Source organism: Marmota monax, unplaced genomic scaffold (assembly GCF_021218885.2).
Source record: "Marmota monax isolate L192 unplaced genomic scaffold, Marmota_monax_Labrador192_F-V1.1 WCK01_AAM20220418_F8-fsc00040, whole genome shotgun sequence".
NCBI classification, from domain to species: Eukaryota; Metazoa; Chordata; class Mammalia; order Rodentia; family Sciuridae; genus Marmota; species Marmota monax.
Window position 1 is genome coordinate 12,355,599 of NW_026692782.1, and position 24,715 is coordinate 12,380,313.

Consider the following 24,715-nt stretch of genomic DNA (forward strand, 5'->3'; position numbering starts at 1 on the left):
TTCTGAAAATAAATCACAGATTTAAGTTTAGGTCTAATTGCAATGGTGTCGCCTAAAATGAGCATTTGTTGTTACTATCAGTAAGACTGTCAACCAAGAATATGATAACAACGAAAATTACATTTATCTGGGACTGTTTAGGATTGCAATCTGGGAGAACACAGATTCAAGCATTCTTGAGAATGTGCTCTGAGGTTCTAGAAAATGAAGACTGCATTCAGAGCTTTTAGCCACCAGGGGGGCTGGAAATCACACCACTTGTTGATCGGAAACTTTAACTGGTGCTGGCAGAAGAAAAGCTGTTCTATACGAGAAAGGGGCTGGTTGCAATCTCAGTGTCTGGGTAGTGGGGGTAAGGAGTCCACCCTCCAGTCAGCAGAAGTTAACAACGTTCCAGGAAACTGTGGTTTGGCCTAGTTAAAGGCTCAGCTGAGCTGTATCTGAGATCTGATGAATGATGGCCTCCCAACTCCATTTTAAGTGCCCCCAAACACTGTCACTCCATTTTGGCCTTTTTCCATGGTACAATACATAAACCTTGGTTAATTTTCTTTTTCCTGACTATACATATAGCTTTCAGGCACTTCAAGGTGAGGAGCTTATAAATGGCAGTTTCAGACTAGCAGGTACTGCTGGTGACTGGCTAGGTTTCGCCCAGGGTATCTTTCCTCAAGCATTGCTTGGTGATGGCTGCGGCTGCAGAGTCCTTGTGACCCTTACAGCTGTGCTTCCCAGCCCACATGCCCAAGATGAGACACAAAGAGTGTGTAGTCAGATTTAATTTATTTTACTGAAATTAGACTCAAATTTGACCAATCATTCTAACAAATAAAAAGATTCAAATATCAGAGAGAAATCTGTTTCAATCACAAGAAGCAAGCACACACCTAGGGAATGCTGGTGAACCTTCATGTTATTGATTATCAGCACCCCTGTGTGCAAGTGCAACAAGGCGACCAAATGTAGAAGGTGATATGACACCACAACCCTGTCCTAGGACCCATTCTTACTCTGAATGGAAAACATCACTTAAACAAAAGACATTTAAAGAGGTTCTCCTAGTTCTTGTAATTCCTAACTGTAAAATATGATTTGGGTAAAAGAAAAAGAATTCTCCTTGTTTGGTCACATCATCCATTTTTGAAAGGGAAACTTAATATTATAAAAAACAAAACACTGAAATAAATAAATAATTTACTCAAAGGTAGTTTTGCTGCATTGCACATGACCACACACAATTCTAAAGCAGATTTTCTTTTAAAGCTTGGAAAACACATTTGCCTTTTTCAGTTTCTTGCGAAGTGATACATGCTCCTTATAAGGAAAACTATGTAGGCCTGAGTTTAAAATTTAAATATCTGCTCATCGAGCATTTGCTATGCTAGAGTGCAGAGGTGTGGATGACAGGGAGTGACCTCAGCCTTGAGGGTCATCAGGCAGAGCCCTGACAACACTGGCCTTAAGCCATGAGCAGCATCTTTGTCCCTTGCCCCTGGAGCTGGTAGGCACTGCCTAAAGCCAGCAGTTTCAGGGGGAGGGTGTGTGTGTGTGTGTGTGTGTGTGTGCAAAAACAATTGGTGCAAATTCAACTGTGTCTTTTCCTGTGATGTCCCTAAATGGACTGTGAAGCCTGTGAGAACATCTCCTGGAGGCATAGAAAGGAGAGCACATGACATGGCTAATGGGACATAAGCTTTTACTGGGGAGTCTTTCTACCAAGATTTAACACAGAAATTGTTTCTTGGACAAAGCTTTTAGCAAGTCCCAGTTCGATTTCTTTTGCTTTCCATTGCAAGTGTAGACTTGGCCGCTTTCCTTGCCAGCCCTCAACTGAGATGAACCCTCCTCTGCCTGAAGCAAGCTTCTCCTCTGCTGGCCTCGAATCCATCCCTGCATCACTTAGAGGAAGTATGTGGCCCTCTTCTCTTCCGTGGGACACATAGCTCTGAGACACTACCGAGGCTCTCTGGAATACAATTTGCTGCGATGCAGTTTTCTCAATATAACACCGAGCGCCCTTGAACAGCACTATTTTTAAAATTGGAGTTGGGGCAGATTTCCTCATTTGGTAGGACACTGATCTTGAAAATAATCTAAAAGCAAAGATAGGAAGTTAACTTCTGGTGGATAAGCCAGTATTTTAAGGTTGAAACTTGGTCACTTCTTTTGCCCATCTTTTTTGTGTCCATGAATGCCTATTTCCTTTCTTGAATGAGACTGTTCTTGCAGGGCCACAGCTATAGTGTGTTGAAGGCTTAGTCTTGTCTCCACTTTGGCACTACTGGGAGGTAGTAGAACCTTTAAGAGGTGGGCCCAGGGGCAGGTTTCTGGGGGTGTGTCCTTGGGCCCTGGCCCCTCCTCTTCCTCTCTCTTAGCTCCAGGTTTAAAGCCAGCAGACGGATTTTGCTCCTCCATAATGTGCAATGTGCTGCTTCACACAGGGCCAAAGCAGCAAGATCAGCCCATCAGAGACTGAAAACTCAGAAACTGTGAACCAAAAAAAAAAGTCTGTTCTCTGTACAAGTTGATTCACTCAGGTATTTGTAGCAGTTACCACAAGGTAACATGGCCACCAAACTTTTCCCATAAAAGGCCATTTCGCAAATATTTTAGGCCACATATAGTCTCTACTACATATTTTTCAACTTTTTTTTTTTTAAACTTCTTTAAAAACAGAAAAACCATTCTTAGCTCTAGGGTCTTTTGGATTGACAAGTTAGCCCAGCTGCTCCAGAGCTGTGAGAGAAGCGTGCATGCTTATCAGGTACAAGGTAGCGTGGAATGCGGAACCCTAATCTGGGGACTTCTTTTGGAGAATGAGGTAGGTTCTTGCAACGGGATCTTTTGAAAAGGCTAAAATCAGAGCTCCTTTGTGTGTCTACTCTGCCCCCCAAATGCAGAGCTGGACTAAATTGACTTCCTCATTTAAAAGAGTGTTTGTTTGCTTATTTATTCATTTAGCGATCCGGGACTGAACCCAGGAGACAGTCGAGTATTTTTGTTTGTTTTTTTTCTGTAAGACAGTACTCATTAAGTTGCCCAGCCTTGCCTCACACTTGGAATCCTCCTGCCTCAGCCTCCTAAATTGCTGGAATTACAGGCTTCAAGAGTGTTTATTTAAGCGAGTAAGTTTTAATGATGAACTATTTAAATCTATTCCTGGGCTAGCTTCTCTTTGTCTTGATTTAAAGGTAAAACCACAAACTCTAAGCATTTATAGATTTTATTCTGCAGGGTAGGGCCCTGCTGTTCCAACTAGCTGTCAACAGAGAAGCTAAACTGTAACTGCACTTACTTTTCCTCAATGACACCACCAGGGTCCACAAGGCTCTGAACTCAAGGCGAGGCACAGCTCAGTGTGCTCCTGGGGTATCAATGGCAGCTCAACTGCATTGGATTTAAGTGGCTGGCGGCCAGCACTTCAGACGCTATAACATCTGCCTTCTCTAACTCTCCACCAATAACTTTCTTCTTTGCTAGAATAGTCACTTTGAAGAGAATTAAAACATTCACATTTCTTTTACAAATCAATAATCTTTTAAGTCATCAATAGACATTATGTCTTATAATTAGTAATCAATCAAGATAAATTTCAACTCCTTTTTCTAGCTTAAACAGGGATTCAGAATTTGAATTGTTTTTCTAATCAATGATTTTCTAATAAATAGCTAATGGGTTCTCAGAATACCAACTGCTGCCATCTACATTAATTTAACCGTTTTAGGGTCCAGAAATGTACAAACATGTACTCTCACAAAAGAACTTCTTAAAAAAACTGAGAATTTCCAAACTAAGAATAGGTGAAAGGCATATGCCAATCCAGTTGTCCTTTTTAGGTTTTTGCTTAAAGTGTCAAATCTGCTTTCTTCAAATTGTAAATTTACTTCTTGTATTAAATTCACAGTTTTCCTTGGCCCGGATTTACTGTGGCATGCCAGCCACAGTTGCAGCTCTAAGCAGCCCTTGACATGGAGTCACGTCTAGTCTCTAAACCTAAACCAGGAAAATGTACTTAAAAAAAAAAAAAACTTTTGCATTTAAAAAAAAAATTTCTTAGTAAATAAAACTGCTAAGACAACTTTTAACAGGGGGCGGGGGGTAGGGAGCGAGAGGGGACGCTATACTAACTTGAAATTGGAAAAAACTGCATAATTCAACAAGCACAAATGAACTTCTAAGAAATGCTGAAGCACCTAGAAGTACACGCCTGCTCTAGTTCTCATGAAGTTTAATTAAAATGAGGGAAATTTTATGAATTCTCCAATTCTTTCAAAAACAAAGTGTTCTAAGGATGCTGAAAGATGGGATAACGCATGCAGTTACCTGCAGTTAGGAAAGGAAACAGCAAGGAGCACTTCCTAGATCAAATGATGCAAAGCAGCCAGTGCAGGGCGCCTGTCCTCTCTCTGGGTCCTCAGCATTTTTCACACGCTCTGGTCAACAGTTCACATCTTTCACTATCAGTTTTAAAAATAGTTTCCTCCTGGTGCTTTTTTAAAAAAATCTATTTTGGACATACTGATTTTGAATTTTTAAATCTGCAAAGAAAATACACAGGGGCAGACCTGCACAATGAATGAAAAATAAATATCACCCTCTTTAGGTTGGAGCTTTCAAAAAAGACAGAGGGTTATAATTTGCCTTCTGGGTTCCGTACAAGTGTCAATCTTCAGTCCTATCTCCACTGACTGACAGAAAGCATCTTTCCTACCTGCCTCCAAAATCAAAGTGCATTTGTTGAAAATTTACCTTACCTTAAAGAAAAACCCACAAATCTTATTAATTTTTGGCAGACACCTTATGCAGCAAAAATCAGGTGAGTTTCCCTTTTTTCTACTCCTCAGTTAAAGCTGTATTCAAAACGGCTAAAAGCAGTACTTTCTAGACAGCAGGGCTGACATACAATGGATTTTGTTTAAAAGAACAAAAAGGGAAAGGAAAAATAAAACCATCTGAGAACACAAAGGAGAAACCCTGAGGCAAAAATGGCTTTTCCTATAAAAGTCTTGCCACAGCTGTGCCTGCGTTTACAGGGTGCCGGCCACCTTCTGGGAGGGCAGGCCTTCCTCCATCCAGAGTGCTGCGGCTGAGCTGTGGCGGGGTGAGCGTCGTTGGATGCGTCGCAGCCTTAGCAGGTAGAGGAGGATGGAAAGCAGGACCACCAGGAAGCAGCCAGAGAACAGGTAGTGGTTGTAGACAAAGGAAACGCCCCGCCAGTGCGCATGACTGGCCCGGAAAACATCCTGCTGGATATCTCTGCCCAAAGGAGGAAACACAACAGAAACAGGGTAAGAGGGGCTGGGTGGAAACCACGCTTGCAGGAACTCAGCCGCAGGGCCTGGCATGGGCCTGACCCAGACACAGCTGAGAGCTGGCCACTGAGGCTCAGTTTCCCCACCTCTGAGATGGAAGAGAGTAAGGCTACACTAGGGTACTTGGAAGTCTGTGGTAACAGGTGAAGGAATGCTCTGAGTCCCTACCAATTACCAGCATTATAAACTGGGTAGCAAAAATCAGAACTATGAGGGTTTCACTAACACAAGGAAGTCAACACAATGTGAAACCACACAGTAACCCTATTCTAAACAATTTTTGCAGTTGATTCAACTAAAAGTACTATTAGAAGATGCTCAATTAAATGGGATAAAGATTTGATAACTCATTTATAGGTTAACCAGAGGTTTTGGCTCTGGTACAAGGGATTGAACTGTGCATCTTAGGCAAGCACTCTGCCACAGACCACATGCCCAGGAAACAGGGTCTTTAACATGGGGTCGCATCTAGTCTCTAAACCTGAACCAGGAAAATATACTTAAAAAAAAAAAAAAAAAAAAAAAACTTGTGCATTTAAAAAAAAATTTTATTTGTCAATGGACTTCATTTTATTTATTTATTTGTGGTGCTGAGAATCAAACCCAGTGCCTCACACATACTAGGCAAGTGCTCTACCACTGAGCTACAACTCCAGCCCCCAAAATGTACATCTTTATTTCAGCAATCTCAGACTGAAGTTTAATATTTAATATTTTCCTTTAATCATGAATGTAGACAACAAATTATTGTAATATTAGCAGCACCTATGATTTGGTTACTAATGAAATATTTCATTATTGTAATTGATGCCTCAAAGTACCATGGATGCTCATAATTACACTGAAATTATAGAAATAACTAGTTCTAGGGCCAGATCTTGATATTTAATGTGCTAAAAAAGAACACATACCACTTTATGACAAGTTTGTTTTCTGTAATCGTTGGATAAATGCATTTTAATGTAATGGTCTCCTGTACAACCCTCTGAACCCCTGGATCAACCCTTCTGTAGAGGTTAGAGGACAGCTGAGAATAATCAAACACGGGCAACAGCACAAAGTGCTGTGTATTGTGGGGTGAGCAGGGTGGGAAGGGAGCAAGGCCTTGTGAGGAGGGGAGGAGACCAAAGTGAAGTGTCAAAGACTCTTAGTTCTGCCCTGGGCAGCTCTGAGAGAAACACACTGACATCTACAAAACACAGGTGCCAGGGGCCCTGAACTGGAGAGAAGCATCTTTTGTGGTCCTCCTTACCAAACCTGTTGCCTACCTCAATGGTAAGAAGCGGGTCCTGTAAAGGATGGCCCCCAGGGTCCACTGCACTTCCTTGTCATACACCTGCAAGGCCGTCTTCAGGTTTTTATAGCCAACAGGAAACGAGAAGCCCTCGTGGAACACCTCAAACATCCAGGCTGATTTGAAGCACTGATACCTACAAACACCAGGCACAGGAGTCAGACCCACTCACATGTCAGAATGGGCCCAGCACAGAGATGAACGGGCTGAGCGGTCAAATCAGCTGCATATTTCCAGCTGATTACCTGGCTCTTGCCCACTCCCCACAACATGAATAAGTTCACCTGCCAAAATTGATTAGCTTGTGAAGTTTCGTTTTGGTATAACTGAATCCACTAACATGACAAATTTTTCCCATTAGGGATTCCAATATTTACTGAAAAAACATTGAGTAAGTTCTAACTCTTTGGACCTCAGGTTATTTCAAAATGAGAAGGTGGAAGACACGAGTGGCGTGAATATACTTTACATACAACCAGAGATATGAAACATAACTGTGCTCTATATGTGTAATATGAACTGTAATGCATTGTGCTGTCATATATAACAAATTAGAATTAAAAAAAAACAAAAAAATGAGAAGGTGGGAAGGTCCTTCTCTGCTCTGATATTCTGTGATCCTAAATGTTTACTAGCAGCTTATTTTTTGCAAAGCACTGTGCTACGCAAGTAATAAGATGTAATGGTAAATGAGGCACAATTGCTCCATTTGAGTGGCTTATAATGAAAGGGAAGTTTAAAAAGGCAACAAACAACTACAAACCAAAGCAGAATAGGATCCATGCTTTAGAGGGGTATGATGAGTGTCGTGGAGACTCAAGAGCGGTGGAGTCAGGGTGAGTGGACAGAGGAAGCCTGGAAAGGGACAGCATCTGACATAACTCTAACAAACAGGGAGATTTCAAAATTGCTCCCCCCCCCCCCCAATATATACATATGTGTGTGTGTGTGTGTGTGTGTGTATGAATGTACGTTACGTCTGATATGTCCAGGAACAAATGTTTGTCCCATATGGAAGAGTCAAGGGTAGATGAAAAAGGCATAGTGATTGCGGAGAATAAGGATGTATACTGGGCCAACACTGAACTGCTACTGGTCCTTAAAAGCACCTGCAGCTTGACTGTCTACTACTTACTTAAGCCGATGGAGGTCAGCATGCGAGGCATAGAGTCCACGGTCAAAGCGATCCCTTAAGATTGACCACTTTGTTGCACAATAGTCCTAAAAGCAATTTCACCCAAAACAAATCTTCAGGAAAGACTTATTAAAACATTTTTAATTTAAAAACAATATCAAACTCATCTGCATAACAAGCAGATCCTTCCAACCAAGAAACATGGCATTAGTGCAGTGAGGGCCAGATACGCAGTGTGCTGGCTGGTTAGCAATGCCACGGTCATTCTACCCCACCACTCTGCCTGGAATCCCTAGAGAAGCCCGCCACCTACGGGAAGCCACCTGTGAAACACATGAAGACCCTCTCTCAGCATGGGAGCCAGGGGCGGATAGGCCCGGCACTGGGAATCTTCTGTCTCTCTCTCACACAATGGGTTGCCCAATGCACGTGGTCTTTCCGTCTGTTCTGCTAGAAAGGTCCCTCACGGTAGTACGGAGATGGCGTATCCTGCTAGGAACTGAACAGCCCACCTTAATCCTATTTTGGTGATGAACATTCTATGGAAGGCCTTTGATGTTTCCCAATATAAATAAAGCAGGTGTGGGTTCCATTTTTGCCAGAAGCTGGATTCCTCTGATCAGCTTGCCTGTCCTGCCTCTGCTTTTGAAATTACTTTCTGTGTTCTGTGGGTTTTTCAGGCTATTTTATTTCTCTTGGCTTTTATTTCTCAGACAGCCCATTCCACCAAGGGGAACCCTGTTTCCCCCTGCACAGGATGTGGGAAACAAGCTCCTTAAAACTATCTAGTTTCCCTCCATGCCTGTCACAGACAAATGCTTCAACAAAGAGAAGGGTCATTCCTGCCTATCACATATCCAGAGTTCCGTGTCTGAGGCAGGCTCAGTGGAAGGTACTGAGATGACAGTGACTGCAAAAGCAAAGAGGGACTTGGTTTTCCCGAAGTTACCCAGAGTGAAATGAATCACTGTTTACTGAGCAGCATGTGCTGCTTCTGAATGGAAGACCTGAGCCCTCCACATGGCTTCTCTCCTAGCCTCTATTTATAGCACAATGAAGCTGAGGACAGGGTGGTGGGACAAGCAGCAAGAGAGAGTGCACTCAGCCTGGGGCAAGAGAGTCATGAAAAAATGCCAGGAACCAAGCCTATGAAAGGGGGAAAGCCCAGCAACAAAAAAGAACAAGAGATAAGTCCATACTCCTACGCTGGGGACGAACGGCCCATTGGTTATATCATCAACCATGGTGGCACAACAGGGACAGATGGGGAGAAACAGAGGGTTTGTCTGGAGTTGTGAAATCTAGTAGGCAACAGCACACAAGTCAGGATTGCAGACTCTTCTTGAGGTGTACCAGAAAACCATCCATGAACTAGGTCAGTGGGCCATGAGTAGAAGTCTAGGGTCACCAAGGCTCAAGGGGTGTGAAGGGGAAACTTCTGAAAGAGCCTGAGGAAACAATGTCAGAAAGGAAGGGAGCACAAAAAGACAGGAGTGTTCTGGTGGCTAAAGGCATGGGAAGACCGGCAGGAGGACTGTCAGATGTGACAAAGAAGAAAAATAACAGTACATTGGAAGTTCCCAATGACCAGTGCAGTTACTGAAGTGCAGGATAGAAGTCAGTTCTGGTGGATTATTTGCTGCTGCTTCTTCTTTTTTTAATATTTATTTTTTAGTTGTAGTTGGACACATACCTTTATTTTATTTATTTATTTTTATGTGGTGCTGAGGATCAAACCTGGGGCCTTATACATGCTAGGCGAGCGCTCTACTGCTGAGCCAGCCCCAGCCTGATTCTTTACTTCTTCTGTGACTATTTTCATCTCCTCCAACCCATGGGAACAGGATTCCCTAATGCTGGACCACAACCTCCCATACTCCAGCTTCCCCTCTAAGGGTGAGGGAGAGGTGACCTGTTCCTATCCACTCTGGTTTCTCAAAAGCATGCAGGAGCACAGGGTTTCTTGGAAGGTTTACCTTTGCAGCTTTAGTGAATTTAGCAGCATTGTAATCTCCCCCCATCCGTAACACATCTTCAGTACAATAGTAGAATTCAGAAAAGCCATAGAATTCACTGTTCTGGAAGTGAATAGGGGGCTGGTAGACCCCATTGAGGGAAGTCTGCGTCTCATTGGTTTTGTTCATGAAAGGCTGGAGCATCTCTCGACACAGGTCAAAGTCCCCTGTTCCCCGCAGGTACATCGTCTGCCCATTTTGCTGGATTTCATCTTTAATGTCAAGGGGTAAGCAGGGGTCCAGATATGGAGCATCAGGAGTCAGACCAGTCTGTTTACCCAGAAGCCTATGGCACAAAGAGCAATTCTATCATGAGACCTATGCTGTACCACATTTTGGAGAAGTGGTTGCAAAGCAGTGTTTATCCAAACACACTCTGTGGGACACAGGTCCTGTAAGACTGTGTGTATGCAAACAAAGGGTCTAAGATAATTAAGCTAGGAAAACTGGCACCCAACCTTCTTTTGGAGACTCACAGTGCAGAGTCACATGCAGCAGACAAAACCAAGTCCAGATAAAAAAACTTGTCTGATTACCTGACATTTTCGATTCCCTGCAATACAGCCTGATGCTACTGGCCACAGAGTGCCCAGTGACCATGTTGTTCCCTATCCCCATTTTGTCAACAGTGCTTTTATTTTAACTGTATAAAGCTGAGAGGTAACTGTGAAAAGAATAATTGGTTCTGGAAAATCAACTAAATACTTTAGAACAATATGAAAGGTACAAGTTGCTAGAAAACTTTTTAAACCCTAGTGGGAAAGATAAAAAATAATTAGGAAAAAAGTAGTAAATTCTAGGATTGCTTCACGAATGTTATTAAGTCTGGATATTCTTTAAAGAAAGCCAAAATGATATCTCAATGAGGGTGAATTAGAAGACAGCTTAATTCAGAAAAAAGAACAGCTGATAATTAAGTGAAAAAAAAGATTTGCATCTATTTTTATGGTATTCTGTTTCAATTTTTTTTTTTTTTTTTTTTTTTGGTATCAGCGATTGAACCCAGTGGCACTTAACCACTAAGCCACATCCCCAGCCCTATGTTGTATTTTACTTAGAGACAGGCTCTCACTGAATTGATTAGTGCCTTGCTTTTGCTGAGGCTGGCTTTGGACTCACGATCCTCCTGCCTAGCTTCCTGAGCTGCTGGGATTACAGATGTGCACCACCACACCAGGCCCTGTTTCAACTGATTTTTAAAAAATTATTTTTATCAATTATTGGTCCCAACTGCAGCAGGTAGCAGGGATTCTGCTGTGCCCCATGCTCTGGAGGAAAGTTGACCTATTTATTGAAATGCACCTGGCTTGCCACTTCCTGTGAGATTTCTGGGAACTCGTGCCTTCAAGCAAATAAGGGATAGAAAAAAGCTCAAAAAACAGAAGTGATGTTGGTGTTGGGCACCATGAACTCATGTGAGTGTGACAGGTATTCAGCTGTTAGAAGTTAGATATTCCAGAACTCAATATTCACCACTGACAGTCAACTAACAAGTATATTTCTCAGATCAGGACTACTCATGATGTGCTTGATTGCAATCAAATTAAATTAAAGAAAAATCAAAATTGATCACCACCTGTTATAGTGGTATGGCCCTCAAGGTTCTTGTGCAGATGGTCATGCTATTATAACAGCATTGTTCAGTGGAGGGGCCTTTGGGAAGGTGACTGGATCACGAGGGCTCTGACCTCTTCAGTGTATTGCTCTACTCATGGATTAATAATTTGATAGCATTACTGGGAGACAGTGAAAACCACAGAGGGTGGGACCTAACTGGAGGAAGTAGGTCACTGGGAACATGCCCTGGAATGATGTATCTTGTCCCCAGCCCCTTCCTCTTGTTCTCCCTGCTTCCTTGCTGCTAAGAAGTGAACAGCTCTGCTCCATACCTCTCCATCATGATGTTCTGCCTCTTCACAGGCCCACAGCAAGGGAGACAGCTGACCACAGATGAAAATCTGAGTGTATGAGCCCAAATAAATCTTTCTTACCCAAAGTTGTTTTTCTCAGGTATTTTGTCACAATGACAAAAGGCTGACTACAATACCATCATAAATGGCAAAGAGTATGCTTCAAGGCTCAAGTCTTCACACATGAAACACTTGTAATTATTATTAAAAGCCCAAGATAGTCAAATGTATACCTCATGTTACTATTTTAGTTGTCCTACATCTAAACTAAAAAATGCTACTGAACTGTTCATTAAACAACAATAAAAAATTTTAAACTGGTAATAAAGCCAAGGAAACCCTAGTCTTTTAAGAAGCTGCTCAATAAATCTGCAAAAATGATTTCAATATTCTTAAAATATTTTATAAATTATATCACAAAGATGACTGTACCTAAATATGCTGGATACCCATTTAAAAAAAAAAAAACACCATGGGACTTCCAATGCTATAATTAACAGAATTCAGTTAGTTTTTAAGAAGCTGCTCAATAAATCTGCAAAAATGATTTCAATATCATTTATAAAATATTTATATTTTAAGAATATCACAAAGATGACTGTACCTAAATATGCTGGATACCCATTTAAAAAAAAAAAAAAAAACCATGGGACTTCCAATGCTTTAATTAACAGAATTCAGTTAGCTTTGGAAATAAACACAGGACATGGTTTTTACTGCTTTTCCTATTTAAATACTTGAGTTTCTGGCAAATGTGTCTAGCTCCAGCTTGGTATTTATTGAAGTTCAGGCCTTCACATATTTATTAAGATCAAATTGGTCAAGAAAGTATACTAGTGCTTAGCCATGTGAATTTGAAAAATTTCCCCTTAAAATTGTTCATCAAAATAAGCCAAGAAAAACAAGGCACAGTTATCAATAGGGTATCTAACATAACCCTAAATGTAATTTTTTAATTCATTCAATTAACTTCTGTTATTATGGATGAATTTCAAATACATAATTGCTATATACTTAAACTTACAAAATAAGTTTAAACCAACAGAGTATGCCTTGTTTCATATCTTTTCAATATCAGAATCTTACGTAAACTCATTTTTTAAAGTTTCATTGCTAAATATTTTTTAAAACCATCGACATTGGTATCACTCCTGTCTTGAGTAACTCCTTTCACTATGGCTCTCATCTACTGGACAGCTACCCAGGTTGGTATGTGTAGGTTCCAGAACTTCTCAAGTACCAGCCTTCTCAAGGTCAGGAGCAGACAGTAGCTGCAAGCCTCCAGGACAGCACCAGTGCTGTCATCAGGAACGGCACTCCCCAGGGCTCAACACTATTATACAGCCTCATGGTGAAACCTCCCTAAGTGAGGCGCAGGTCTTTAGAGGGAGAGACAGTACACCCATGTACCTCCTTGGAGGCTGGTGGGCCAGAGGGCTGGTGGCAGGACCATGACACCCTTTCTCATTCCTTCTCCCAGCTCACTGGGAGCTGAAACAAAGCTACCAGGACTGAGCAACTTTGCAGATGGAACTCTCCCTGCTTGGCCTGGACCTGTTTTTGATGTAAGACCCAGGTGTACAAGTAACTACCGAGTAGTGGGAGGTGCTTTACCTGTTCTTTTGAACTGTGTTGGCAAATATTCTGTCTTCATATCTCTGTCGAGCAGCATTGCCACCAAAACCAAGAAATGTGGCCACATAGACACGATACACATGCTCAGTATGGTGAACGTCACATCCCAAGTTAAACTCAGCTAACAAGTTTTTAGCTACTTCCTCCTGCAGACACAGGATAATGAACTTTAATATTTTAAAGCAATTTTAACTTCTCTTAAAAAGAGGATCTAAATAGAGTCTTGAAAGGATCTAAGAGTAGCAAACTTCTGCTTCAACATTTCCCAATGATCCTCGTAAGCATCCTTCATAATTCAAAATGATGATTCTGACTTAGGAAATTTCAGGTGTTTTGTACACTTATGGTATTGTTATGACTCTCTGAAAAAGGAAATTAGAGATACAGTTCATACTCTGACCTAGTAAATCTATGGAAATAAATCTAAAAACAAAAAAGGCTATACACAGAGATGGCCTTTACAATTCTATGAGACAAAAAAACTGGAAGTCATCTTAATATACAATCTCAAGGGAAGCTTAAGTTAATTACAGTAATCAATAACAGAGGAACATGCTATACATTGCTAAATAAGAGACACAAAATTATATAAACAGCAGTGTTAGGGCAAATGTATTTTTTAAAACTATAAATAGGAAAAAAAGAGAAATTCACCAAAATACTAATAATGGTTTTTTAAATGATGAGTTCATAGAATTTTCATTTCTAATTTTCACCAAACTTCCTTTATAGTATTTGTTGCTTTATATTGTGGGGACACGATTTTTTTATGGAACATAATGATTTCTAAAGACACATTTGGAATGGGAAGTAGGAAACAAAGACACCAAAAACATTGATTAAGCACATACTTGGTGCTGGGAGGTGCATTACACATTCTGTGCATTATTTTAACTTTACATTAACCCCATCCTATAGGGGCTTTTATCACATTAAGAGAAGAACAAACTGGCTCAAAGAAGCAGTGTGACTTGCACAAGGTCACACAACTGGTGAGGAACAGGAAGATGACGCCATGAGGCCTGTCTGCCCACCCCACTTCTAGGGGATAGAGCAGGACACCAGGCTTTGGTGCTACTTCCCAGCTGGGCACACACCGCGCGATAGAGACACATAGTAATTCAGGAAAACACGTGGAAACGGCCCTGGTGTTCCTTGTACACAGCTGCCTGGCCTGCGGAAGACCATAGGCTGTGACGGAGAATGCTCAAGGGTGTGGAGAAAAGACAAGCAAACCACCAATTCAGAGATGTGGGGTAGTGGATAACAACCTCGATTCTTTCCAGAAAAGTTCAAAGTATTGAGCCATTAAAAAGAAAGGATCTTCCCCAATTATGACTTAAAAAATCAGAAGCTATTGTATTAAGTTTTAAATACCTTGAGAAAAGAAGTGACTGAAGTGAAAACATAAAACAAAAATTCAAGCATGCTAGTGACATATACCAAAGAAAAGTCTAAGTTCAAAAAACAAACCAGCTGGTCTCAAGGCACAAACGCTAGCGGCTGGCTGAGGCCCGCCTCCTTCCTGCAGCCTCTTTCCTCCTGGGATGAGAAGGTGGGCCCACAGCAAGCACAGTAAAGATGTGTTCAGACTCAGGAAACAAAACAAAAATGGATGGAGACATGTTAAATGAAAACCAAACCAAACAGAAGGCAATTTGTACAGATAGTAACCTGCTGTGAGGAGGCAAAGCTTACAGTTTCGGGGACTTCGTATGCTATCTGGGTCGACACGCCTCCCATGTCGAGAATGCCCGCTGTTCTTTTCCGGATGATGGCCTGGCTGTTCTCACTACCAGGAATGCTCACCTCCACAAGTGCCTCATCATCTAGAAAGAACAGGAAATGTCCACCGGAGCAGAACGAACCCAGAACACTGTGATCTCATGGGGCATCGCCTGTGTTCTTGGAAGGTTTCAAGTGCTCAGGCAAATCCAGGCTAGCCTCCCAGTGGTAGGCGAGCTTAGTCAACTGAGTTGGACGGAGCCTTCTGGCTCTGCCCCCACACTCAGCACCGTCTTGAGACTTAGCTCCTCTTAAGCCTTTGGATTACACAGAAAACTTTAATTTCCAGTTAGACTCATTCATTGGAAACATGACACTTACCTTCTTCAATATGCTCAAATCGTCCAAGGACAAAATTAATGCCAATCCATGCATACACACCTACAGACATTTCACAAAATAAAAATAGGCAAAATTAAGCTTTTAAACACTTTGTATAACCCTTATCAGCACAGTCTGCACAAATATCTCATTTATTTTAATCCTCAACAACTTGTAAAAATATCACCTAACACATTTCTTTTATCTTTTCTTAGTGACTGTTTTCAAGGACTCTCAATTTTAATATTTATAATTTTATGTCATTTACATAAGTTGAAAATATAATTTCTCAGGTCCAAGTTTTCCTTTGAAATTAATGGTTGGTTTAAAAATACTGGAGCTTGGGCTGCGTTTATGGCTCAAGTGGTAGCGCGCTCGTCTGGCATGCGTGTGGCCCGGGTTCGATCCTCAGCACCACATACAAACAAAGATGTTGTGTCCGCTGATAACTAAAAAATAAATGTTAAAAAATTCTCTCTCTCTTTTTAAAAAAAAATAAAAATACTGGAGCTTTCACTTGTTATAAAAATTTTACTGGGGCCTGGGGTTGTGGCTCAGTGGTAGAGCGCTCCCCTAGCATGCACGAGGCATTGGGTTCAGTCCTCTGCACCACATAAATGTAAAATAAGATATTGTGTCCACCTAAAACTAAAAAAATAAAATATTAAAAAAATTTTTCTTTTGTAGGAAGTTCAATCTATAAATTCAAAGGTCTTAAAAATTTGAGTTATCTTTTACTTCGACTCTCACGTTCACTTAGTTGCCAAGTCTGATTCTATTTTTGTGACACTTCCTACACACAATTTTTGTCCTTTTTCCACTCTCACCTTGATTTATGTCATTACAGAGAGAGGAGGTGACAATCCATGAGCTCTATCATCCTGCCTCCACCTTGCATGGCAACCCCTCTACCTCTGCTGTTGGGCTGACACACAGAACAAAGCCCAGACTCAGGGCTCAAACTAAACCATGCTTACTTAAATAGCTGTCCAGGGCCACCCTTTCCAACAACAACTAACTCAGATCATTTCTTCTACTTGGAATGAACTCCCTACCCCTTCTGCAGAGCCCTACCCTCCTACTGCTCTGGCATGTTGAATTTAGAAATACCCGTTGAACAGTTCTGAGATCAATTACTCCCTGATGGTCCTGGCTGGAAAAGAAAAAATACCTCTTGACTCATGTGATACTTTTTATCTTCCTTTTGGCACTTAAAATAACCTCCTAGTTCTGTGTACCTCACTTGTCTGTACCCAGCTCAATGGCAGCTCCCCCAATTCTGTATTTTCTATAGTGCTTTTCACATAAGTAGTACTTGTTGAAGTGACAGATGATTCTGAAATAAATACTGACTTTTGAGTCTTCATTTCTAGCAAGCTATTTCCCAAATATCACTGACTTGTCATTTCATTCTAAAGTAGAATAATTTCTTTCAAAATAGAACTATCATTTTCTCAGTGTATCAAGTCAAGAACTTCCCCTTGCTAGCACGTAAGTGAGAAGATTCCAAAAGTTCAACAATCACTATAATTCAGAAAGCCACATAAGTCAGATAAGGAATACAAATTTTCCCTATCACAGTGAGTTCTAAGTATGTTCCTTAAATGTGGTGAAGGCAAACTGGCTTAATGCTTTAGTAATAAAGAACAGGCATATAATAAGCTAATTTAGTCATTTAAGAATATTTCAGGTCTGTGATTTCCCAAATTTGAAGATATTGCAAAATTTAATAAAGTATATACAGGGGAAAATGGGGAGAATTGAAAGAAAAAGCGTCCCAGGTTGTAAGCTGAAGGCCAATATACCAACCTTCTTGTTTCCCTGAAATGACTTCAGCATGAGAGTCAGAAAAGAGGAAGTCAAAGTGCACTGGGATGTCGGTCAGGAGGTCCTCCAGAATGGCTTTTTGCTGGCTGTAAGGCAACCCCAAAATTTACACATCAAAATAGTATAACCTCAGTTTTTCTATTTTGGAAAAAACAAACCAAAAAAACAAAAAGTCTCATGGCTTTGATACATCCTACACAACAGTGAATTTTAAAACCAAAGCAATTCATTGAAAAGATTATTTGGGCTGGGGATATAGCTCAGTTGGTGGAGTGCTTGCCTTGCATGCACAAGGTCCTGGGTTCAATCCCCAGCACCAGAAAAAAAAAAAAAGATTATTTATTGTAGAAATGACTTTTCAAAATGAACAAGTTGCATGGATTATGTGATTCCTACAGTGAAAAATAACTGCAACTGTGGGGCATGGTGGTTGCACGCCGGTAATCCCGGCAGCTCAGGAGGCTGAGGCAGGAGGATCATAAGTTCAAAGCCAGCTTAGCAACAGTGAGACACTAAGCAGCTCAGTGAGACCCTGTCTCTAAATAAAATACAAAATAGAGCTGGGGATGTGGCGCAGTGGTTGAGTGCCCCTGAGTTCAATCCCTCCTCCCGCCACCAAAAAAAGAAAAATAACTGCTGGGAGCCATTAGCCAAGTAGGTATGACAATTTCCTTGCCAGCGTACCCCATGTTGCTGACATGTTGCAGTGACATTGAATGTTAAGTGACCTTGCTCAAGGACCAAGGCAGATTAGGGTGTTCCCGGTTTTAAGATAATCGTGTTTAGGGCGTTCCCAGTTTAGGTTCCAGGTTTAAGGTTTAAGATTATTCCTGCTGGGAATAGGGCGTATCCTGCTGCCTGAGTTCCCCTTGAGTTCTCACGGGATTCAGACAGTATATTTTGGAGATAGAAGCCCAGTGGAGGTGAATTTGGGAGAGAAGGTGGATTTGGGAAGAGAACGTGGATTTCCCCAGAACGTGATTGTAGACGGCTGGTGTGAGTTCGGGAATAAAGAGTTGCTGTTTGAATCTACAAGCTGTGTGGTGGCTCGTGATTGTGTGCCCAGCCAGACTGCGGCATTTGTGCCCAGCCAGACTGTGGCAAATAACTGCAACCATTCCTTAAATAATAGATTTTTTAAATGATGTCATTCTAAAATGATAACTGTTTAATTTATTGTCATAAATAAGTAAATTAAAAGCTATTTGGTGGGTCCTGGGACTAGTCTGGATTTGAAGAAAGAATGACGAATGTCTTGCTTTTGATGGTGATGGGGTGGCAGTGGAGGAGTGGGGGCTGCCTGGTCCTCTGGTGCAGGCTCACCTTTCAGGAAGGACTCTCATCCCAGCAGTGCAGAGAATGTAGAGTGGTGTCTCTTTGTGCTTTTCCCTTGGCACATGCTCTGCAGCAAACTTCAGAAGCGGTGAAATGTAATCGCTGACTTTCTCTGGAGAGGTAGCGAACTCTGAGATGCCTTGGGAAACAGGACACTCCAGTTAGCGGTGAGCATCTTAGTAAAACAAGCTTCAGTGCGGCGAAGGTGGAGAAGGTCAAGCTACATCTACACTCTCCCGGGGCCCTACCCCTTTCTTCCTGGCTGCCATGGCAATATCCATTCGGTCCTATTCCCTCTTCTCCATTGTCAGCGAGCACAGACCTGACTGAGCATGTACTAAGTGGCCCAGGCAAGAGCTCATCGCCTTTCCTCAGGAAGCTTGCCACTCCCAGGGCTGCTAGCACCATCAATGTGCCACCGGTCTCCAAATCTTGTCCCCAGTCCTGAGAGCTCTTTCCCATCCTTCTGGTCAGTATGAACGAACTGTGCACTGCCCGTCATGGCTGCTCATCCTCTCAGCCACCCAAAGGCAACACAGCCAATCCAAACTCAAATGCCACTGTGAACATGCCTGTGCCACTGTGTCCCCCCTCAGAACTCAAGCCAGGATCTTGGAGAAAATCCTTCTCCAGCCCCCAGCCAGCACAATGGTTTTCACAGACACCTCCCCTCAATTCCTCTCATTTTACTTCACTTCTCCTGGTCTCTTTCGACACTACTACCTCCTGTGCTCTGGTGCAACACACCCACGCTCCAGTCTCCACCGCCCCCCAACATTCCCTGCTGGAGGGATGCTTCCTCCTGGTTTCAAAGCCTCTGTGGTTCCATTTCCTCCACACAGCTCAACTCTAGAGAAGCACACCACCCCTAGAATGCTCACCCATCCTCACCTCTGCCCAAGTTCCTTCCCTTTGCCTTCAGCTACACTGAGTTAACGTTCTGTAACATGCCACACTCTGGCCTTAGGCCTCTGCATTTCAGCCAGAAGAGTCTTCCCTCTCCCTGCCCTCTCACCCAGCTAAGTCCTGCTTGTCTACTCAGCTCCTTTCTCCTCAGAAGTCTTGCCCACAGAACCTCAACAGAGACACGCTCTCATTACATCTCCAGTTCACCAGTACTGCCAGTCATACACTCACTGCACCGTATAGAAATTACCTACTTACTTGCCTGTCCCATTACAACTGTAAGTTTCTCAAAGGCACACGTCTGGTTCAAATTTATATTCTCAGCACCTAATGCAGAGCCTGGTAATATTCAAAATGAGGGAGACTTTAGAAGTCCAAAGATTGCTTGTTTCACAGACTAAGAAATTGTGGACTAAGAAAGATGAAGTGACTTATCAAAGGCATCAGGAGAAAATGGACTAACAGACAAGTCTTTTGACTGTACATGGACTACTACTTCAATGGACACCAAGCCCCAAACTAGCTAGGATCTATTAAGAAAATTTCTAGAATCTTGCTGTATCCTTACTGTATCTGGGAGTCCATGCTTCAAGACGAGAAGTGCTCTAGAAAGGCATTCTGATTTACACCTGCAGTACTTTGCATAGAGTGAGAGAGAACCACAGTAAGCTTCATTTAAATAAGAGTCTAGGGTACACCCTGGGATGATGCAGCTGTCCCTTTATTTAGAAAAGCATGAAAGTTTTTATGTTATTCCACAAGAAGTGATGAATCACTAATGGGACCTGGTATACAAAGCTAGATAAAACGTACAGTGCTTTATCCAGTTCCACGTTTTAGTCTTCTGCTTAATTTTTTATTTGATCAATATTACTTTAGCCCTGAAAATGTTTCTAGATTAGAGACAGATAAAAATTTAAGGGGAAGGAAAATAGAAAACTAAAATCTGAGTCATTCACCAAGTTATAAGGAAAAATTAATCTTCACTCATAGAAATATACTGATATTACTTATATTTCTGGAATGGTGATAAGAAGCTATGGTTTTTATTTATCAATATTCTTTTTTTTTTAAGTTTTTTACTTGATATGTAATAAACCTTCATTTTATGGGGTATAGTGTAATCATTTGATATGTATACATATGTGTAATGATCAAATCAGGGTAATTAGTATTTCCATCTTAAACATTTATCATTTCTTTCTGTTTGTCTAATATTTTAAAGATAAGTTCCTTGGCTAGTTTGGATTTAATATTTTGCCATTTAATACATTGATAAGAAGAAATAAAAGCCACTGTATCTCTTTTTAAATTTTTTTAGTTGTAGGTGGACACAATATCTTTATTTTATTTATTTTTATGTGGTGCTGAAGATTGAACCCAGTGCCTCATACGTGCTAAGTGAGCACTCTACCACTGAGCCACAACCCCAGCCCCGCCACTGTATCTCTTAAGATCTACAGTCCACCACTTAAAATCTGTGTTATTAATCATCACTGTAGAAAAGTTCACCCCCAGGCACTCCTGATTCTTTCATCCTGAATGCTCCTAACAGAAGGCCGCTGCCCGTGGAAATGGTGCAATGAAGAAAAGAGTGAGAACCACTGATTCAAATTACCTGATGGGAAGCCAGGCCTTAAGTTTTACAAATTGCTTAAAAACAAAAGTATCTTTAAAAACTGCCCATAATTATGTTAGCTCTTTTATGTTCTAGTCATTAGAAGTGTTTGGATAATAGTTTTTAAATCACAAGTACGTGCAGCATATTGTCTCACGAGGTATCTGAAATGGCCTTGCCATTAAGATGGTGGACTATGGCTACCAAACAGGAAAAACCGTCCTGCAGTGAATGCCAAACAGCAAGCATGAGGGTGGCCATGGCGAGTGAGGCACTAGGGAGTCGCCACAGGGCACAGAAGGACATGGTTTTGGGTGTTTTATCAAGGTGTTAGTCACGTGTACAAACTAGAAAGGAAGGAGAAGGAGAGTGAGCAAGGAGAGCTGTCGGGTGCTGGTGTGAGTGCAGAAGCAGGCCGAGGACAGGGCGGAAAGAAGGGGAGGATATGGAAGGCACCAGAGAGAGCAGGAGCTAAGCCAGGCGGTTCTCATTCACATACCTGGTTTTATTTTCATCACCACAGGCTTTCGGTTTTTATCCCGCATCTGTCTGATGTCCAGCAGATCACGAGGATTGCCGTTGTGCCGTGGCCAGCAATACACAAATATCCGAGACCCGCTGCTACCACAGTCCACCACGATTCCATAGTTTACATTGGGATTACTGGTGTCTGTAGCTTCAATGTCTGTAACTCGTGCCAAGTACCTTATGAGGAAGATGCACATGCTCTTAGACAGAATGTCATCCTACACCTACATGACAGAGAAAATGTAGCACCCAAGCACCACGCCTGATTTCTAAGCTATGCAGTTTCCTGTGGCATTCTCAGCATGGACAGCTGATGAGCCAAAAGAAGACAAAACAAGTGGTTCTGAAAAATATCTATACCAGGGCTGTGCTCTTTATTCCTCTACAGAAGCTCACACAGGTTCCAAAAAGCAAATCATTCCCAACCTACAAATGCTAATTCAGAAATCGGCTTAAGACATCATAGAGAAGAAGCTTTTGTTTAAGTAACTACTCCTCTTATAATATCAGTTGGGTGGTCAGTGGGCAGCCATTCTCAAACATTTCAATTTTTCATGCCATGTGGCAGTCAGTACAGAATCCAGGTCCTATAGCCACATTTCCCTTACGTTTCAACCTAACTCAAATGCCTTGAAGCCTTAAAATGGCATGTTACAGTTAGAATGCTTGTGTCTTCCCCCAAATTCATTTGTTGAAAACTAATCACCAATGTGATACTACCCTCTGAGAGGTGATGAAATCATAAAGAAGGAGACCCCAGAGAATGCACTCTACTTTCATCTTGCAGGGACAAAGCAAGAAGGTGCCATCTATGAACTGGGAATCAGGCCCTCAACATCAAGGCTGCTGGCACCTTATCTTGTACATCTTATCCTCTAGAACTATGAAAAATAAATTTCTGTTGTTTATGAGGTCTACAGTATTCTGTTGTAGTAGCCTGAACAAGGTCAGCCAGAAGGTATGGCATCCCTTCTAGAAAACAGATGTTTTCATCTCTTACCTTTGAAGTTTCTTGTCTCTGGATAGCCGCCCATACTTATTTCGGATTATGATGACAGAAAAATATAAAAGTGAGACAGAAGCAGCCAGGATGCTAAGGACAATAATTTGGCGTAAATTGGTATTCAGAATTCGAGGACAACCTACTGGAGAGATGCTAAAATGCCAAGAAGCAGGAAAAAGGCAGGAGATGCCGATCCTGAAATTCCAAAAAACAGATTTTAAAGCAATATGCTTCAAAGAGGCCTCCCCTCCCGGAACTGATCCTATGGGTAGATGTCCAGCTGGAGCTCCTCCTACTTGCCAGCCTGTTGGTGTCTGTATACCAGCACGTTCCACGTTGCTGTCTTACTACAGACATGTTATTAGAAAATGATATGCGTGAGAATTAGGCCCAGATGGTAAACGACACTGGGTGTACTGTCCCCCTCTTCTTGAGAGCATTGTGTAGATTTTAATTCTACCCTGCTCTGTTCCCCCCCAAAAACAAACTTAAGTGTTCAATCAGATAAATATATAAACTGATAATAAAGTCAGTTTAAAAATTATGAAGCCAAAGGAAAATGAGGGAATTGAAATGCCTGTTGTGAGCATGCTATCAGCTAAGCCTGAAAATGTGAGCAGCCCAATCCAGGAGACTCTCCATGATGTGTAAGTAGCTGAGGGAAGTAAGATTTCCCTCACTGTGAATTCCAAGGCAAATTTCTCCCAGAGGCCTAATGGACAAACAGATTCTTTAACACCTCCTCATAACAAAGTCAATAAAGGTGTTATGACCTGTTTTTAGAAAGATTCCTTTGAAACATTTTAGTAAATAGGAAACATTTTAGTTTATGTGAGGAAGGAGAGACTCATTCTAGAACTACTATTAGGCTTTTTGTAAAAACTCTCAATACCTGTAGGATAAATTTTATTAGTTTATATTTAATTTCTACACTGTTCACTTTGAGAGTACTTATGGATTCAACTTCCTCACTGAGGGGAAGGCAGCATGCCAACTCAATGCCCTTTCCATTTGTAGTTTCTTGACTCCACAGGGATCTGGCCACTCCATGGCATCTACCTTCCTACAGTATCACTTTCCTTCACCTACTGGGCCCTGAAAGAATAAAGGTGTCAAACTCTAAACATGTTTCTCTTGGGATTTATATTTCTCTCTCTCTCGTTTTTTTCCTTTTTTTAAAAAAAATAATCAATTTATTTATTTTTCCTAATGGTAGTTGGACACAATATCTTTATTTATTTTTATGCGGTGCTGAGGATGGAACCCAGGGTCTCGCACGTGCTAGGCGAGCGCTCTACCACTGAGCCACAGCCTCAGCCCCCTTTTTTTAAATAGTTTTTTTTTAATTGTGGATGGACACAATACTTTTTTTTATTATTTATTTTTATGTGGTGCTGAGGACCAAACCCAGTGGCTCACACATGCTAGGCAAGTGCTCTACCACTGAGCTACAGCCCCAAACCTCTCCCTCTTGGTTTTTTGGCACCCAAATCTCAGTTTCAAGACGGCCATTAGCCCATCACTCACCTCCCCATGCCGAAAGGCCAGCTCTGAGGCAACGCTGTGGGAGTTGGTGCTGCTCACACAGACAGTGCTGAGGTCCTCATCTAGTTAGCGCCCTTCTGTTTCAGAAATGAGAAAAAGACAGTGCCATCAAAGGAAACGTCTATGCTGTCAAGGGCACACTTCAGTCCAGCCACACAGATTCTGATATGTGATCCTTGTGCTGAAAGGGTTGCAAGTATTTATTTTGAGCAACATACTTCTAATTTCATGCTGTCAGGGATGCAGGACTTAATCAAGAGATGATTATAGTCTGGCACTTGGTAGTACTAAGGATCTCTGGAACCCCCCAAATACTGGGTTATCAAATAGGTCTTAAATGTCTTGTTGTGCTGAATGTCAGGGAGAATCTGAGGAGGTAGGAGGTATGCAGAATGATTAAGTAAATGGGAATTGGAAATAGCCATTCATTTGATAGATATCTATCACACTTCCCTTTTATACAAAGTGCCACATAGATGCTCTTCCCAAGTTGGTCCTCTGACCCTTTCACCATTTTTGCTCCTCCTCCAGCTCCCACACCACACA

General features: G+C 41.7%; 1 protein-coding gene across 6 annotated transcripts in view; it reads right to left on the minus strand.

Annotated features, from left to right (window-relative positions):
• Positions 1–24,715, minus strand: part of Entpd4 (ectonucleoside triphosphate diphosphohydrolase 4) — a 32,161-nt gene that overhangs the window by 1,382 nt on the left and 6,064 nt on the right. For 2 of the 6 annotated variants that reach the window (XM_046447720.2, XM_046447721.2), the window contains 12 exons: positions 24,152–24,246; positions 22,622–22,819; positions 21,593–21,798; positions 18,558–18,708; positions 17,217–17,320; positions 15,408–15,467; positions 14,976–15,130; positions 13,281–13,447; positions 9,718–10,042; positions 7,742–7,827; positions 6,581–6,742; positions 767–5,256 (listed from right to left, as the gene is read on the minus strand). In XM_046447720.2, the coding sequence (XP_046303676.1) occupies positions 5,028–5,256; positions 6,581–6,742; positions 7,742–7,827; positions 9,718–10,042; positions 13,281–13,447; positions 14,976–15,130; positions 15,408–15,467; positions 17,217–17,320; positions 18,558–18,708; positions 21,593–21,798; positions 22,622–22,819; positions 24,152–24,159 (1,851 nt within the window). In that variant the 5' untranslated portion in view covers positions 24,160–24,246 and the 3' untranslated portion in view covers positions 767–5,027. Of the gene's footprint in view, positions 1–766; positions 5,257–6,580; positions 6,743–7,741; positions 7,828–9,717; positions 10,043–13,280; positions 13,448–14,975; positions 15,131–15,407; positions 15,468–17,216; positions 17,321–18,557; positions 18,709–21,592; positions 21,799–22,621; positions 22,820–24,151; positions 24,247–24,715 lie in introns of those variants that run through there. The other 4 variants (XM_046447725.2, XM_046447723.2, XM_046447722.2 and 1 more) reach the window with 4 other exon arrangements.